Consider the following 13,873-nt stretch of genomic DNA (forward strand, 5'->3'; position numbering starts at 1 on the left):
TTGCTCAAGAAATTAATGGAATTTACTTACTTTTTTCCGCTTTTTGTTAATTCACCTAACACCCCCACCCCTTCCTACAACTCAAAGGTGCAACTCAAAATCAGAAGTTGTTAAATGGATTGGAAAAGAAAAGAGATTATGATAATGTACAGATACGCTGAGAAACTGTATGGACCACAAAAATGAGAAAGGGATAAAAGCTTTTGCACAGAACTGGCAGTTAAATGAACTCTTGTTATGATACAGATATCACTTTCATCCATCAGTTAATATGCTTCAACTGGTGCTTGCAGACCTTTTTATGGTTCCTCGGTCTGATAAAGAATTGTAACTGCAGGGATAAGAAAAAAATATCTACATGCAATGCCAGTGAAGCAATAAAAAGATTAGTGGAATGAAGATTAACAGACACAATAAACACAATTCCATACCTCAAGAACTTTGGTAGCTTAATGATGAAAGAAAAACCTCTTTGGAACCAAATACAAAGATGAAATATTGACAGAATCAGGTCACAGCTTATCACCCCACTACCTTTATTGCACCTATCTCATTGAACTTTGAGCTTCTATGCTGAAACAATTTAGGGGAAAAAGTTTTATTTAAGAAAAAGCAAAGAGCTACCAAGAAAAAGGCAAATGTAAGCAGTGACCAAGAATGTCCCCACAAATGTAATCTCATCCCAGTTTACAAATCCAGAAGGAAAAAAAAAAAAAAAAAAAAGTAATGTCATTACCTTACTTTTCTTGTGCTTGTGGATATCAGTGAGATCTTCACTCCCATCATGCTTCCTTTTCTGAAATTGTAAATAGACAAGCAGAACGAATTCACAAAGTGAGTAGAGAAGAGCGATAGAACTAGAAGGGTCCAATCCTATGGATTATATATATATATATATATAACATGTCCAGACTTTTTTTTTTTGATAAATAAGCATGTCCAGACAATTGGTGTGGCAGAAATGTGTATGTTGAGATGGAGTGGCAAAACTAGAAAAAATATAGGATCAGAAATGAATTAATTTATAATTGCACTGGATATATTCATATTTTTGTAGTTTGCTGAATATCTCTTGGTGCATGCCAGAGAGTTTATCAGGACATTTACACTGATGGAAATTGAAAGGTTTAAATAAGAAAGGTAGAAAACTGTGGAGAGAAATCAGAGAGTAGTTCAGAATAAGAACATTTCAGTGGAAGATCTCATCAGGAAGATTCTGGGCACCATCCATTCTTGGCTGGAGCAATTCAACAGAATAGCCCATCAAAGTTATTTAGATCCTGACAATTTGTTTTTTGTAAGACTGGCAAGACAGGAGCTAACTGAATACTCTTTTGCATGGTTTAAAGTATTGATACATCTCCGTGTATCCGCAGAGGTGTATCAGTACTTTAACTGATGTGCCTTTTATTTTTTTTTTAGTTTTTTAACTTCAGTTTTAACTATAATTTTATATATATTATTTAATAAGAAAGGAGTTTCTAAAAACACCTGTAAGCAAGTGTATTGGCACTCAAAGATACAATAAGATACACCCTGTATCAGGCATATTGGTTGATACTTAGGGGTAACTCCAACAGGTGATAAAATGAGAAAAAGTAGAATAAGATGGTCTGGTCATGTGAATAGAAAACCGTCAACAGCACAAGTAAGAAGTGATTTGTTGCAAGTTGATGGGGCTAGAAGGATAGGGGCAAGGTTCAAAAAATCAATACGATACGCCCCATACCAGGTGTGTCGTATCGTATCTTTTGGGTTCCAAAACACCTGTTTACAGGTGTTTCGAGACCCCACCCTTTTTTAACTCCCCAAAAACCAAAATTTGAAAAAAAAACTAAAAAAAAGCTGAACCATGGCTAGGGGTTATAGACCAAAAAGAACATGGGTAGAACTAGTAAGAATGATTTAGTTGCCAATAAATTAACAATTGAAATGGCATTAAAGAGAACAGAGTGGTAAAACAGTGTAGTCGACCCCATATAATTGGGATAAAATTTGGATGATGGTGATAATAATAATAACATTCACAGTTACATGGACTAGCAGTCCTGGAGGATGTTATCGAAGATCTCCCTCCCCACAACCCATAAACAAAAAAGAACCAATCAGCCAAGCCAAACCGTCTAATTTTGGATAGTCAATGGAAAATGAGGGAAAACTATCCAAAAAGTGTAATTTGAAGGCAGATCCCATTATTTGATAAGGGGATAACCCTAATCATTAGTAAAAATGCATATTAATGCATATTTTATTTTTTATTAATAAAAAATACATGTTTTAATAGTTAAAAGTACCATTTTATGTTAACCTTTACTAGGCCTGTAAACGGATTGAATTCAAATCGAATCAGGCTAGATTCAAATTCAAAACCAATTCTGTATACTAATATTCAAATTCGGTTCGATATCCGACAGATATCAAAAACCCATGTTCAAATTCGAATTCGATTATCAAATCAAATATTCAATTCGAATTCGAATTCGATCAATAATTTAAGTTTTCGAATATGAATCCAATTCGATTAACTGTTTCACAAAAGAAAATTTTCAAAATTTAACTGGTTCTAGTTTTCCTCTAAATCACTGTAAATCTGGAATCTATTCTATAGGAAAATGAAATCCAAGAGAAATAAAATCTATTCTAAACACTGTAAATCAGAAATAAATTTACATTAAATCCAAGAGAAATGGAGAAATAGAGAAATAGAGAAATAGAATCTCTTCTAAATCACTGTAAATCAGAAATCAATTTATCTTAAATCCAAGAGAAATAGAGAAAAGAGGCAGGGGACTGAGATGGACTATGGGCAGTGGGCCACGTGTGACGGGGCAGTTGTGCATTCCGCCAGTGCAACTGAGATGGCAGTGGTGGCCGGTGATACTGGCCAACGGTCACTCTCACTTTCTATTTGTAGAAATTTCCATAATTGCTATTTATGGGTAATTCCTAATTCAAATTGGAGCCTGTAAATTTATAAATTGAGTCTCGAAACAGTCATTGTGATTGAAGCAAATAAGTGTTTGTTTGATGAAATAAAGTTTGATACTGGCCAACTATCTCTTTACCCTAACAACAAGAGTTTATCTCTCTTCCTAACATCTTGTTCACTCTTTGGTGGACAGCGAGCTATATCCTTGCTTCTGCATCCCTATTCTTCACCCTTAATCACCTATAACCCCTCCATCCACAGCCCACCACCAGATCTGGGATTTATTATTGATTTTGCTTTTTTCATAGTAAATAGAAAGAAAGATTTTATTAACTGAAAAAAAAAAAAAAAAAAGAGAGTACAAAGGAGGGCTAAATGAGAAATCACTCAGAAAAAGACAAAAAATATAACAATAAATAAGACGTCAACTTTCACCCCAACTCCAAGTCTAAAACTGACAACTAGCAGATATCAGAACCAAAAGAATCTATAAAAATGTCAACAAATTCTGGATGAATCATAACCCAACATAAAACTCTTTTTTCCCAATGATTGAGGCATGACAATTGAATTGATCTTCAAAAATCCTCATTTCTTTCCTTTCGAAATATTGCAGAAGGTAAACAGCTCCAAGCTATCTTTGCCTTCCTGCTTCCATTTAGGATTGCCCAATGTGCAAATAGCTCTTTTGGAGACCTTGGATCCTTTTTTTTTTTTTGAGAAAAAGTAAGGTAATTGTATTAATGAGTATAACTGTAAAACATAATACCATTCAGTCCACAAAAACTCCATGTACAGCCAGAAACTATACAAAAAGCCAACAAAAACTGGTCTCTCCGGAATACATACAAGAGACCCCCAACTAAATCAAGTAAACAAAAAACCCAGATCAAAATACTGATGGTGTGGGATATGCTTAAAAGAGTCCTTGGCTGACAGCCAGGAATGTATGGTAGCCATTGCCCGAACCACCAACTCATCTAAGGAGCACCTTTGACCTTCAAAAATCCTACTATTTCTTTCTTTCCACAGGACCCAACACACTACATGAGGGATCATACACCACAGCACCTTACCCCTGCTGCTTAAGCCCGTCAACTTCCAAGAGAAAAGCCGTCAGCTAAAGATTTGGGGCAGCACCACCTAACATTTAACAGAGAGCAGAAATGACTGAACAGCAGATGGGCAACCTCACAATGAATAAATAAGTGATCCACAGATTCATCTTCTCCACTACACATCACACATCTTGTGGAGGGCAGCACCAGACCCCTCCTGATTAGCTGCTCCTTGGAAAGACATTTACCATGAACTGCTGTCCAGACCAAGAAGGAGACTTCAGTAGGAATGTGAGGGAGCCAAATCTCTTTCCATGGAAAAGCCTGAGACGAACCAGCACTCAGTTTTAAATAAAAAGACTTCACTGAGTTTTAAATAAAAAGCCCCACTCCATGTGATCATAAGCCTCCTCAATATCCAATTTACAAATTACACCTACTGTGGTGTGGATTATATGGGAGGAAAGAAACCAAAAAATTTTCTTTGAAAAAAGCAAATCAAAGGAAGAAGTCATTGAAGCCATAAAAATCAGAGCTGCACATTGGGTGATGACCATGGACCTATTCAAGAACTTCTCCACAAATGACATTCTAAGGAACTGGACTGAAGTGGCACAAACAGATGTACCCAAAGAAATTGTGAGAGTGGAGTGGAAGCCACCTGCACTAAATAAACTAAAACTAAACTTTGGCAGCCCAGGAAGGGCAGGTATAGAGGGTGTTCTTAGAAATCATCAAGGAGAAGTTGTGGCACTTTTCTCAGGACCAATAGATCTTGGTGACTCAATTCAGGCAGAAACTTTTGCTCTCTTACAAGGCTTAAAGCTGGCTGAGCAGATTGGAGCAACAGATTTAGAAATTGAAGGAGAATCACTACTGGTCATTTCTTGGGCAAAACAAACCACTTCAGCACCTTGGAAGCTCAAATTTATCTATAGGAAAATTGACATCCTTGCAAGGAGGTTCAACTCTCAGTTTGGTTGGGTAAAAAGGACTGCAAATGGTTTGGCAGATACCCTAGCAAAACAGGGAGAAAATAGACCTACTTTGTTCTGGGCATAGCTGTAATTGTTTGTATTTGTTTTTAGGTTGGGTCAATGCAGTGCTGAAACCTAACTCTTGTAATTCAATATTATCTCTGATTTTAATAAAAGTCTTATTTGCTTACCAAAAAAAAATACCACTTGCTCTCCCACTTCTAATTCTTGCATCCATGCATTTACTCACTATTAACACCCATCTAATATTTGTCTCCCCTTCCACAAAAGCCATTTGAGTAGGACCAAAGATCTCATGCAAGACAAATTTCAGCATTCTTGACAACACCTTTGCAAGGATTTAATATGGGATAATGATTAAACTTATTGGTCTAAAATCCCTTATTCTAGCAGCTCTCTCCATCTTAGGTATAAGAGATATAAAAGTAGCATTTGCACTCTTCTCTATTATAGTTTCCTTCCAAAACTCCTTGAAATTTTCCATCAAATCTTTCTTCACAATATTTCAACATGATTTGAAGAAAGTTATGTTGAAACCATCCAGACCTGGAGCTTTATCCCCTTTCAGGACATTAGCTGCTCTCCACAGTTCCTCCTCTTCAAACTCCCTTTCCAACCAATCTTTCATAAAATCCCCAATTTCCATCCAACTCTCCTAGGAAATATTATATGTTTTGAAATGACTGAATTAACTTAACATAAAATTCCCTTTTCACGTCTGCAATCTCCTTCTGGTCATCCACCACTGTATCTTACTCTTCAAGCTGGAATATGAAATTTCTTCTCCTTCTTCATCTTACCATTGCCTAAATGAAAGTGATATTGTTATCCTCTTCAAGTTGGAATACGAAATTTCTTCCCGTTCTTTCTCTTACCATTGGCTAAATGAAAGTGATATTTTTACCCCCTTCCTTCAACCATAGTGCTCCTGATTTTTGTCTCCACCATCACCTCTTCAAGGAACACCACCTTTTTCAGTCCTGCCTTGATGCCTTCCCTTTCAGACCTCCCTTCATTTGATAATGCATCCACATCCTCCAACCTGTCCATCCTTTCCATCTTCTCAAGAAGATCCCTTTTCTGGCTTCCACGTTTCCAAACATCACTTTATTCCAAACTTTTTAGATCTTCCTTTAATAAGTGTAATTTTCTTAGGACAATAAAGCCTACCCTTCCTTGAACTTGATAATTATTCCTCCACAAACTAAAGGAATTGAAGACGCCCAAACAACATCCATTACCATATAAAACAGATACTTGCCTTGGGTTTAACTCAGATCATAAAAGTTGAATCCAAATACCATATATTATATATATGGTTAATACTTACTTGCATACATGCATAGCACATGCTCTTACACTAGTAATTTCAAATATAAAAGGTCTAAGCCCTCCAATTTCACATAATTCCTTAACAGCAATGGTTTATGATCTGAGATTGTGGATATAATTCCCCCCACTCACCATTGAACAAGAACCTGTCCAACCTTCTAAGGATAGGAGGATCTTGACAATTTGACCATGTGAACTTTGATCCTACCACCCTTGCCTCCATCAATTTATTTATTATAATAAAATCTCCAAAACTTCTCATTGACTACCTGGCATATTCGAAGTTGTTTAGACTTCTAGTTGGTTATGCAGCATTGCAGCAACAGTTGGAGTTGGACTGTGTGTGAAACATACCTGACTGAACAGCTCTCCCTCTTCTATTCAGTTCTGCCACGAAAATAAAACCCTAAAAACGCAACACTCTTCTTCTAATAAAAAGAGTGATAATGTGTGATAGGTTCTATTGTAATAACAAAAACTAACCAATAACTATTTGCAGAAAAAGAAAAGTAAAAAACAATATAAAAATATTAAAGGATCAATGTATTAAGGGATATATATCATGTATTAATGTGTTTTGCATCTAGTCTAGGCGTGTGCCTTGGAGTTAAGTGCCCGCCTAGTCGCCTAGGCCTGCGCCTAACTGACTGGGTGTGCGCCTTATGCAAACTTTGCATGGCAAATCAAACGGTAGGGCCTAAGAGCATCATATATATAATAAAGGCCCTTTTGGTTGAATCTTGTATCCACAATTGAGCCAGCAAGAGTTGTTGGAAATTCTTTGTAGTGATGCTTGCAATATCAACAATATCCATGATTACAAAAGCAGAAAGAAAAAGAAAATGACAGGAAAGGATGCAGTAAGGATTACAGAAATTGAAGAATGGTGTACAAGGTTCAAACCTTTTCATGGTGTTTCTTTGAGTGTTCAGCACCAGAATCATGTTGTCCATTTTTGTCTTTCTTCTTCTCCTTATCTTTTTCTTTACTTTTGTCCCTGTGATGGTGTTTGTGCTTCTTACGTTCCTTGTCTTTATCCTTATTCTTGTCCTTGTGCTTTTTATGCTTTTTTTCCTCGTCTTTGGACACACTTCTTGATTTTCCTGCAATGGTAGGAATCCCCTTTTCTGCCTGTTGAATACCAATGAGACAAACAGATCAAAATATCTGATTATACATACAAAACTATCAACATATTGGAAACAAGATGTCGAGCCATTTCAAATCCTGTAACATCTAGGGATCACACACTCCCAAAGTGAACCTGCATTCTACCTAAGATGTACATCCAACTACACCATATCCAAGGTACATCAAAAGATAGCAGATTTCCACAGGATAATTCTTACAGAAGGAAGATCAATTGGAGCTGTTTCTCTCAGCAGGAATGCTTCTCTGAGAGTATCCAAGTCAAAAGGCTGAATGTGTGCATTTGTATTTCTAGCATATAAAGTGTTCTGGAAGAGCTGATCCAATTCCATCCCTTCTCCTTTTCTAATTTCTGTGTCTCCAACCACATTGTGAAGATAACATGTATCTGAGATTGACAAAGGAAGTGATCTCTTGCAGAAAAACTCATGATGTGCCCACAATTTGTAGTGATTTATAAGATCTGCTGCACCAGTAAGTTCCCTAGGCCCTAAATATTCACACATAAAAGCCTCGGTTAAACTATAAAATCCAAAGCTAAAGGCAACGGGGATACTGAATGAAGAATTTCCTATTTATATTCTAAAATTACCTCTTCCAAACCTCTTAACTTCAGGATCCATCAAAGACAGAGAAAGGACACTACCATTCCTTATCTGAGAAGAAAAAAAATAAAAAGAAAATAATGATAATAATACCTATATCAAAGTCTAAATCTGCAACTCCAAAATCTTAACCGGGATCATACACTAATGGATCATCTACCAAGGTTAAATTGGAATTATCTAAAAAAACAAGTACAAGATACAAAAGGCTACAAAACCAGCTACCAAGGAATTTATGTATAAAAATTCCACCTCATTTCTGAAATTTAGAAACAAACTTCCTTCTATCTTTGTTCCCTCTGATAAAGCAAGCAACAGGGGTCATTGCTTGGTGTAATGGTAAAATGATAAGCTGATAAGTGTCAGCATCCGATTTTTGCCCGAATACCCACAATCTTATCCCAAAGACTCAAACCTGATCCCCCTTGAAAGCCCCCCTAAAAGCTCACTTAAACTCTCTGTAACCCTCTCCTTAGAAACTAAACCTCTAAACATTGCCCAAATATCTTCCAAACTTTAACCTTGGACCCAGACTCGCAAAGTCTACGGCAGGATCACTCCAAACTCTAACTGTGGACCCACACCTGCGAGTTCAACCAGGAGCTTAGTCCAGACTCTGTGCAGAAACCACATGCACAAAGGCTTGATAGAAAGAGAGAAGAAATAATGGGTGGGAGGAGGGGTACCCTGTTTTTTCATCCCCCTTTTTTTCTGTAATCGGATGGTTGCTACTGTTTCTTTTCTTCCTATTCTTTAAGTTCTAAGCCTCAAACTATAAATAAAAATTTTAAAAATGAACACACTCTATTCCATTATTAGTATATCTGATAATATGATATATTATACTACATATACACTTCATATTATATATGCCTACTTCGAGTTCACAATCTAGGGCAAGGCTGGGCATAGCACAACTTGGCATATATAAAGCACCTTTTCACTGAGGCAACTGGTTGATGAATATGATATTTAGGTTTCTTTGTTTTCTGAATTTTTAGGGGCCATTTCTTGGTGCAATTGTAAAACCTTCAGCTGACAGGTGTGAAAATGCAGCTTCAAGTCTGAGAGTAACCACTTTGTTCAAAAAATGCCCAAGGTTAGGCCCATATCCAATCCATCCCTCCCAAGACCCCAGATAACCACAACCAACATAGGGTAATGGCCATTTATATTTTTCAAACTTTTACATCTTCGGAAACTTTTAAACCAATAGAGCAGCCTTTAATTATCTGATTGGGTTTTCATTTTCTTAATATTTTATTTTATTTTCTATAAAATGATGTGAGTTAATGGCTAACTACTAGCAGGCAATAACCGATGCTTGAACTGGATCTATGCTACAGAGGCTATGTTTGGTTTAAAGGAAAAAGTAGGGAAAGGAAAGGAAGGGAGACCTTTACAAATCTTGTATAGGTTTCCCTGCATTTCCCTTCCTTTCCCTACTCTTTCCTTCAAACCAAACATAGCATAAAGGAAAAGGCTGGCAAGGAGAAAAGTCGGCTCTTTCTCTCTCTATAGACCATATCCTGTAAATGAGAAAACAATTTTTCAATCAACAAAGAACATAGGTGTAGACTGGATATCAAAAAAAGGAAATTCATAACTCGTGTGCTTCTTGTGACATATCCTCCCAATACTTCCACCAAGAAGATAAAGGGAGCACTGGAGGCGATTTTGCAACCATGATGACTCTAGCTCTACGTTAACTTAAGCCCCGTGTTGCGGGAGCCATTGCTTTCCCGTTTTTTTGTTCTTTGATAAGTACTATTGCTTTCCCTTTTCTCCATTTCTTATTAACCTCTGTCATTATTCATATGCTAGTCTTCTTTTTAAAATCCAAAAAAAAAAAGAAAGAAATGTAACAAAAGACGAGATAAAAATAACAAAAGGATCTCCCACGGTTTCAGTTCTCATCCAACACACAGAAACCGGCGCATGTAGATCCACTGAGAAGTTAAAACCCACTGAGTTTCTCAAAGCAGATAATGGACGCAAATTCTATATAACCACCAACCAAATCAATCAACGAAATTCCAAAACAAAACAAACTAGCTTGAAATCATTGAGCCGTAACCAAAGAGGAAAAAGAAGAATTCGGAACCCACATAAAGAAAAAATATTTGACGATACAGACTTCAACTATCGGCAGAAACAAAATTCCAATCGGATACACTAATGCGTAAACAATCTTGCAACCGAGGGTTCCAATCAGCGTACATCATCCAATACTCGATCATATCAAATAACGAAATTGAGGAAGAAAACTAAAATTTCAGAGAAACTAAACATTCAAATCCATTACTTTCAACAGTTGAAGGTGCGGAAAACAAAAACTTGAACTTCGATAAGAAGGGAGAATTCAGGGAGAGAGGTAGAGAAAGATGAGCTGACCTTGAGATTAAAGAGGAGAGACCGAGACAGAGCACATTTGACGGCGCAAGATAGCAGGATCTGAAAGCGGGCGCAGAAGGTGGGAAAGAATCCTAAATGGCTGGAAGGCAGGAAGAGGGTGAAAAGCAACAAACTGGAAAGGGAATGGAAATAACAATACGCAGACAACGCGCAGGCATCTAGGACTGGAAAATTTTAAATACAAACATAGTGGAGGGTTATTCTTGGTACTAAAATAAGGAGAAGTACTGGCAAGCGATTTTTATTTAACGATGAGTGGTAAAAAGGCGGGGGTATAGAACGACCCCAAGCGTCATAAAAACAAATAAATTAGAGATCGAGTAAATTTTTTTAACTAACTTTAATCGATTATTATATCTCTACTATTTGATTATTATCTAATGCTACCCTTATTTTCGATAATTGACTAGCTTTATTTTTATAGTTTTCCTCAAAATCCATACATACTTGATACCACGTAACCTATAATTTTTTAAAACTCAATTTTATCATTCATCTCTCTCTTTCTCCCTTTTAGCCACGGCAAATTGAGTTGGCTCGGCCCTTAACCCCCTCCACCTCCGGCCTCTCTTTCTCTCTATTTAATGTATTTCCATTTGAAGTCTAATGTATACTCATTTAGGGTTGTGTGCAAGGCCTAGCTTTTCTATTTTATTCTTTGGATAAGCAGCAAAGTGAAACCCATATCTTCAACAAATTCAATTTCAAAATTGAATAGTCGATAATCTTTGTCGTTTCAATAGTTGGTGACTATCAACTATCTGTGACGATCAATAGTCGGTGACTATCAGCAATCTGTGAAGATCAATAGTCAGTGACTATCAACACAGTCCGTGACGATCAATAATCAGTGACAAAAACAGATGATGATGTTTCAATAGTCAGTGACTATCAATGACGGTTGCATGCTACTTTGCCTCTTGTTTTCGACCTCTACGATTCCGGTGGCTCCCCTATGGCATCAGGGAAGAGAACGAGAGGGAGAGGAAAGATGGGAAAGGCTATAACCGCAGTTCCCCTATAGCATCCAACCTATGTTGTTCTGATGGTTCTGACAATTCCCCTATGTCACCTGTAGGAAATAGGGGTCAATGTTATTTTGGAGGAGAAGTTTTGGGACGCATTTAAAGACACTGTCTTTAAAATATTATTTGCCCCCACTTAGTTTCACTAAGTTTGTTGTTAGGTTACAGGTAAATTCGTTCCCGGGATACAATAGAGCCTTGGGCGAGGATCTACAACCAACAAAGTTGAAGAATCTCTGAACAAACCTTCTATGAGACTATAGCAGATCGGACTAAGAGAGAAAAAGAGAAAGTGGATTTCGAAATTGTGTGTTTTTGAAGTCTCATAAATGCTCCTTAAATAGTTTATGAAGATGTATGAAGAAAATGTAGGTGCTAATTCAGAAAAGACACATTGAACAGTCACAATTTCAAACATTGTGACTGTTTAAAAAGTAGTTAACTTTGAATTGTGCCTCTTGATCACACCTGATCGAATCGTGAAATCAACGGTCAGCATTGCACCAAAACCAAAGCCGCCCATTCGCGAGCCACGCGAGTGCAAGCAAAGTTGCGCCTTATTGCGCCGCACACACGCGCATGCGGTATCAAACATCCATACTCTCCTATACTATTTCTAAGGAGTGTAAATCAGCTCTTATTAAAATACTAAAAACAAAGCTTGTAATTTTTCAATGTGAGACAAGTTCAAAACTGGGCTTTGTAAGAGAAAAGCTAATTTCTCATGTAATTGCCCAATCAAACCCATTGGACTTAATCTCTTATGAGATTAAAATCCAATATCACCAGGGAAGAGAACAAGAGGGAGAGGGAATAACCTGCTTTCCTAAGCAACTCAGAGAACCGGCAATTGAAACCCAGTGTGTCTTGTTATCTCCTCCGAACTCCAATCTGCTTTTCTAAGCAAACTATAGAATCGGTTTGCCTTCAAGAATAGAACTTCTAGAACTACTTGGCCTATCCTCAAGAATATAGCGTCTATAACTGCTTGGCCATCTAGCAGCACATCTCCTTTGAAAAACCAAAGTCAAGCAAGGTTGGCCATTAAGTCAAACCCAGACCTTGTTATCCCTAAAAGAAGTTTGCAAAGAAGAAGACAGTGAAGCGGGGGTTATTGTCGTCGTTGATTAAGGAAGAAGACGGTGAAGGAGGAGAAGAAAAAGAAGAAGGGAGAGGGAGGGTGGCAATGGTAAAATTTGGTTTTAAAACAAAAAGTTTTCACGTGTACATAGGTTTTGACAGAATATTAACGGATGCCAAAGGTAAGGATAGAATTAGTCAATTGTTAGAAACAGTAAGGATAGCGTTACCAATTAGACGCCTTATTTACTTTAAGATAGACATGCTTGTAAATGATACATGACCAAGGTGTTGTTTCGGTTAAAGACATTTCTTGATGACCATCTTGAGATTTGATTTGAGGGAGTAATTACTCTCTTGATAAGGCAATCAATATTAGCTTGGAGTTTCCTTGAATAACAACCACAAAATCCTTGAAGTTAAGAGCTACATAATCCGCTTCTCATGTCGCCCAGGCTTCTGCAAGGCTGATAGAAGAGCTGCCAATAAAGTAATTATTGAGCTCCAACACCCTCCCAAAATGATCTCTAGCAATACAAGCAGTAGAGCAAATGCCTTCCATGTTGCAAGAAGCATTGAAATTGATTTTAATAACTCCCTCATGAGTCATGAGGACCTATCCAGCAAATGGGCTTCCAAGAGTTATTAAAAGATAATCGACATCCCTAATAAGATTTGACTTAATACCCATGAAAAAGTTTGTGGGTCTATAGATGAGAATGGGGAAGGGTTAACTTATTGTTGAAAAAATTTTCATTTCTGTTTTTCCATATTAACCATAAGATGATAGGGCTTCTTCTTTCTTTAATCCATTTATCCACCACCAGCAGAATATTAGGTTAGTTCAAGTTAGACACTCTAACCCACCAAGCACGAATCGAATCATCATCATCCCTTGGGCATACCAAATTTGGGCCAATATTCATCCATATTTTCTTGGCTCAAGAGCATTTCATAAAAATATGGTAAAGATCCTCATCTTCGTTACAAATGGCACACTCACCATCAATGCTATAAGAAATATTCTTGAAGGTAATTTGTTAATCAGCACCAATTTATCCATCATTAGGGCTGGCTAAAGGGATAAGAATAGGTTGGATTTCTTACCAATAAGAGTGAATAACAAGAGACCTAATTAAGCCTTCATTTCAAGTTCTCCTCTCCTCCCGTCATCCATAACTACATTAACTTTTAGCGACCTATTAACGAGGAGATTAGGAGTAAAATCTTCATAGAGAGGGGAATTGTCATCCCAAATATTTGACCAAAACCTCACATTTTT

General features: G+C 37.1%; 1 protein-coding gene across 8 annotated transcripts; it reads right to left on the reverse strand.

The window, feature by feature from the left end:
* On the reverse strand, positions 1 to 10,702 carry LOC148862186 (mediator of RNA polymerase II transcription subunit 19a-like). 8 transcript variants are annotated; one of them, XR_016113151.1, is made up of 7 exons: positions 10,466 to 10,702; positions 8,059 to 8,122; positions 7,667 to 7,956; positions 7,221 to 7,448; positions 737 to 796; positions 432 to 573; positions 1 to 331 (listed from the first exon to the last, which is right to left on the reverse strand). XR_016113151.1 is itself a non-coding variant. In XM_088985618.1 (6 exons), exons 2-6 carry the CDS (start codon positions 8,087 to 8,089, stop codon positions 523 to 525), a joined length of 660 nt encoding a protein of 219 aa, XP_088841744.1. In that variant the 5' UTR covers positions 8,090 to 8,122; positions 10,466 to 10,674; the 3' UTR covers positions 1 to 522. The 8 variants fall into 8 exon arrangements, 2 of the variants coding, with proteins under 2 accessions (XP_088841744.1, XP_088841745.1); XR_016113156.1 differs by having other exon boundaries at positions 1 to 314; positions 742 to 796; positions 10,466 to 10,674; XR_016113154.1 differs by having other exon boundaries at positions 742 to 796; positions 10,466 to 10,674.
* Between the last annotated feature and the right edge of the window lie 3,171 nt (positions 10,703 to 13,873).

Source organism: Nelumbo lutea, chromosome 4 (assembly GCF_056320005.1).
Source record: "Nelumbo lutea isolate HS-2025 chromosome 4, American lotus-T2T, whole genome shotgun sequence".
NCBI classification, from domain to species: Eukaryota; Viridiplantae; Streptophyta; class Magnoliopsida; order Proteales; family Nelumbonaceae; genus Nelumbo; species Nelumbo lutea.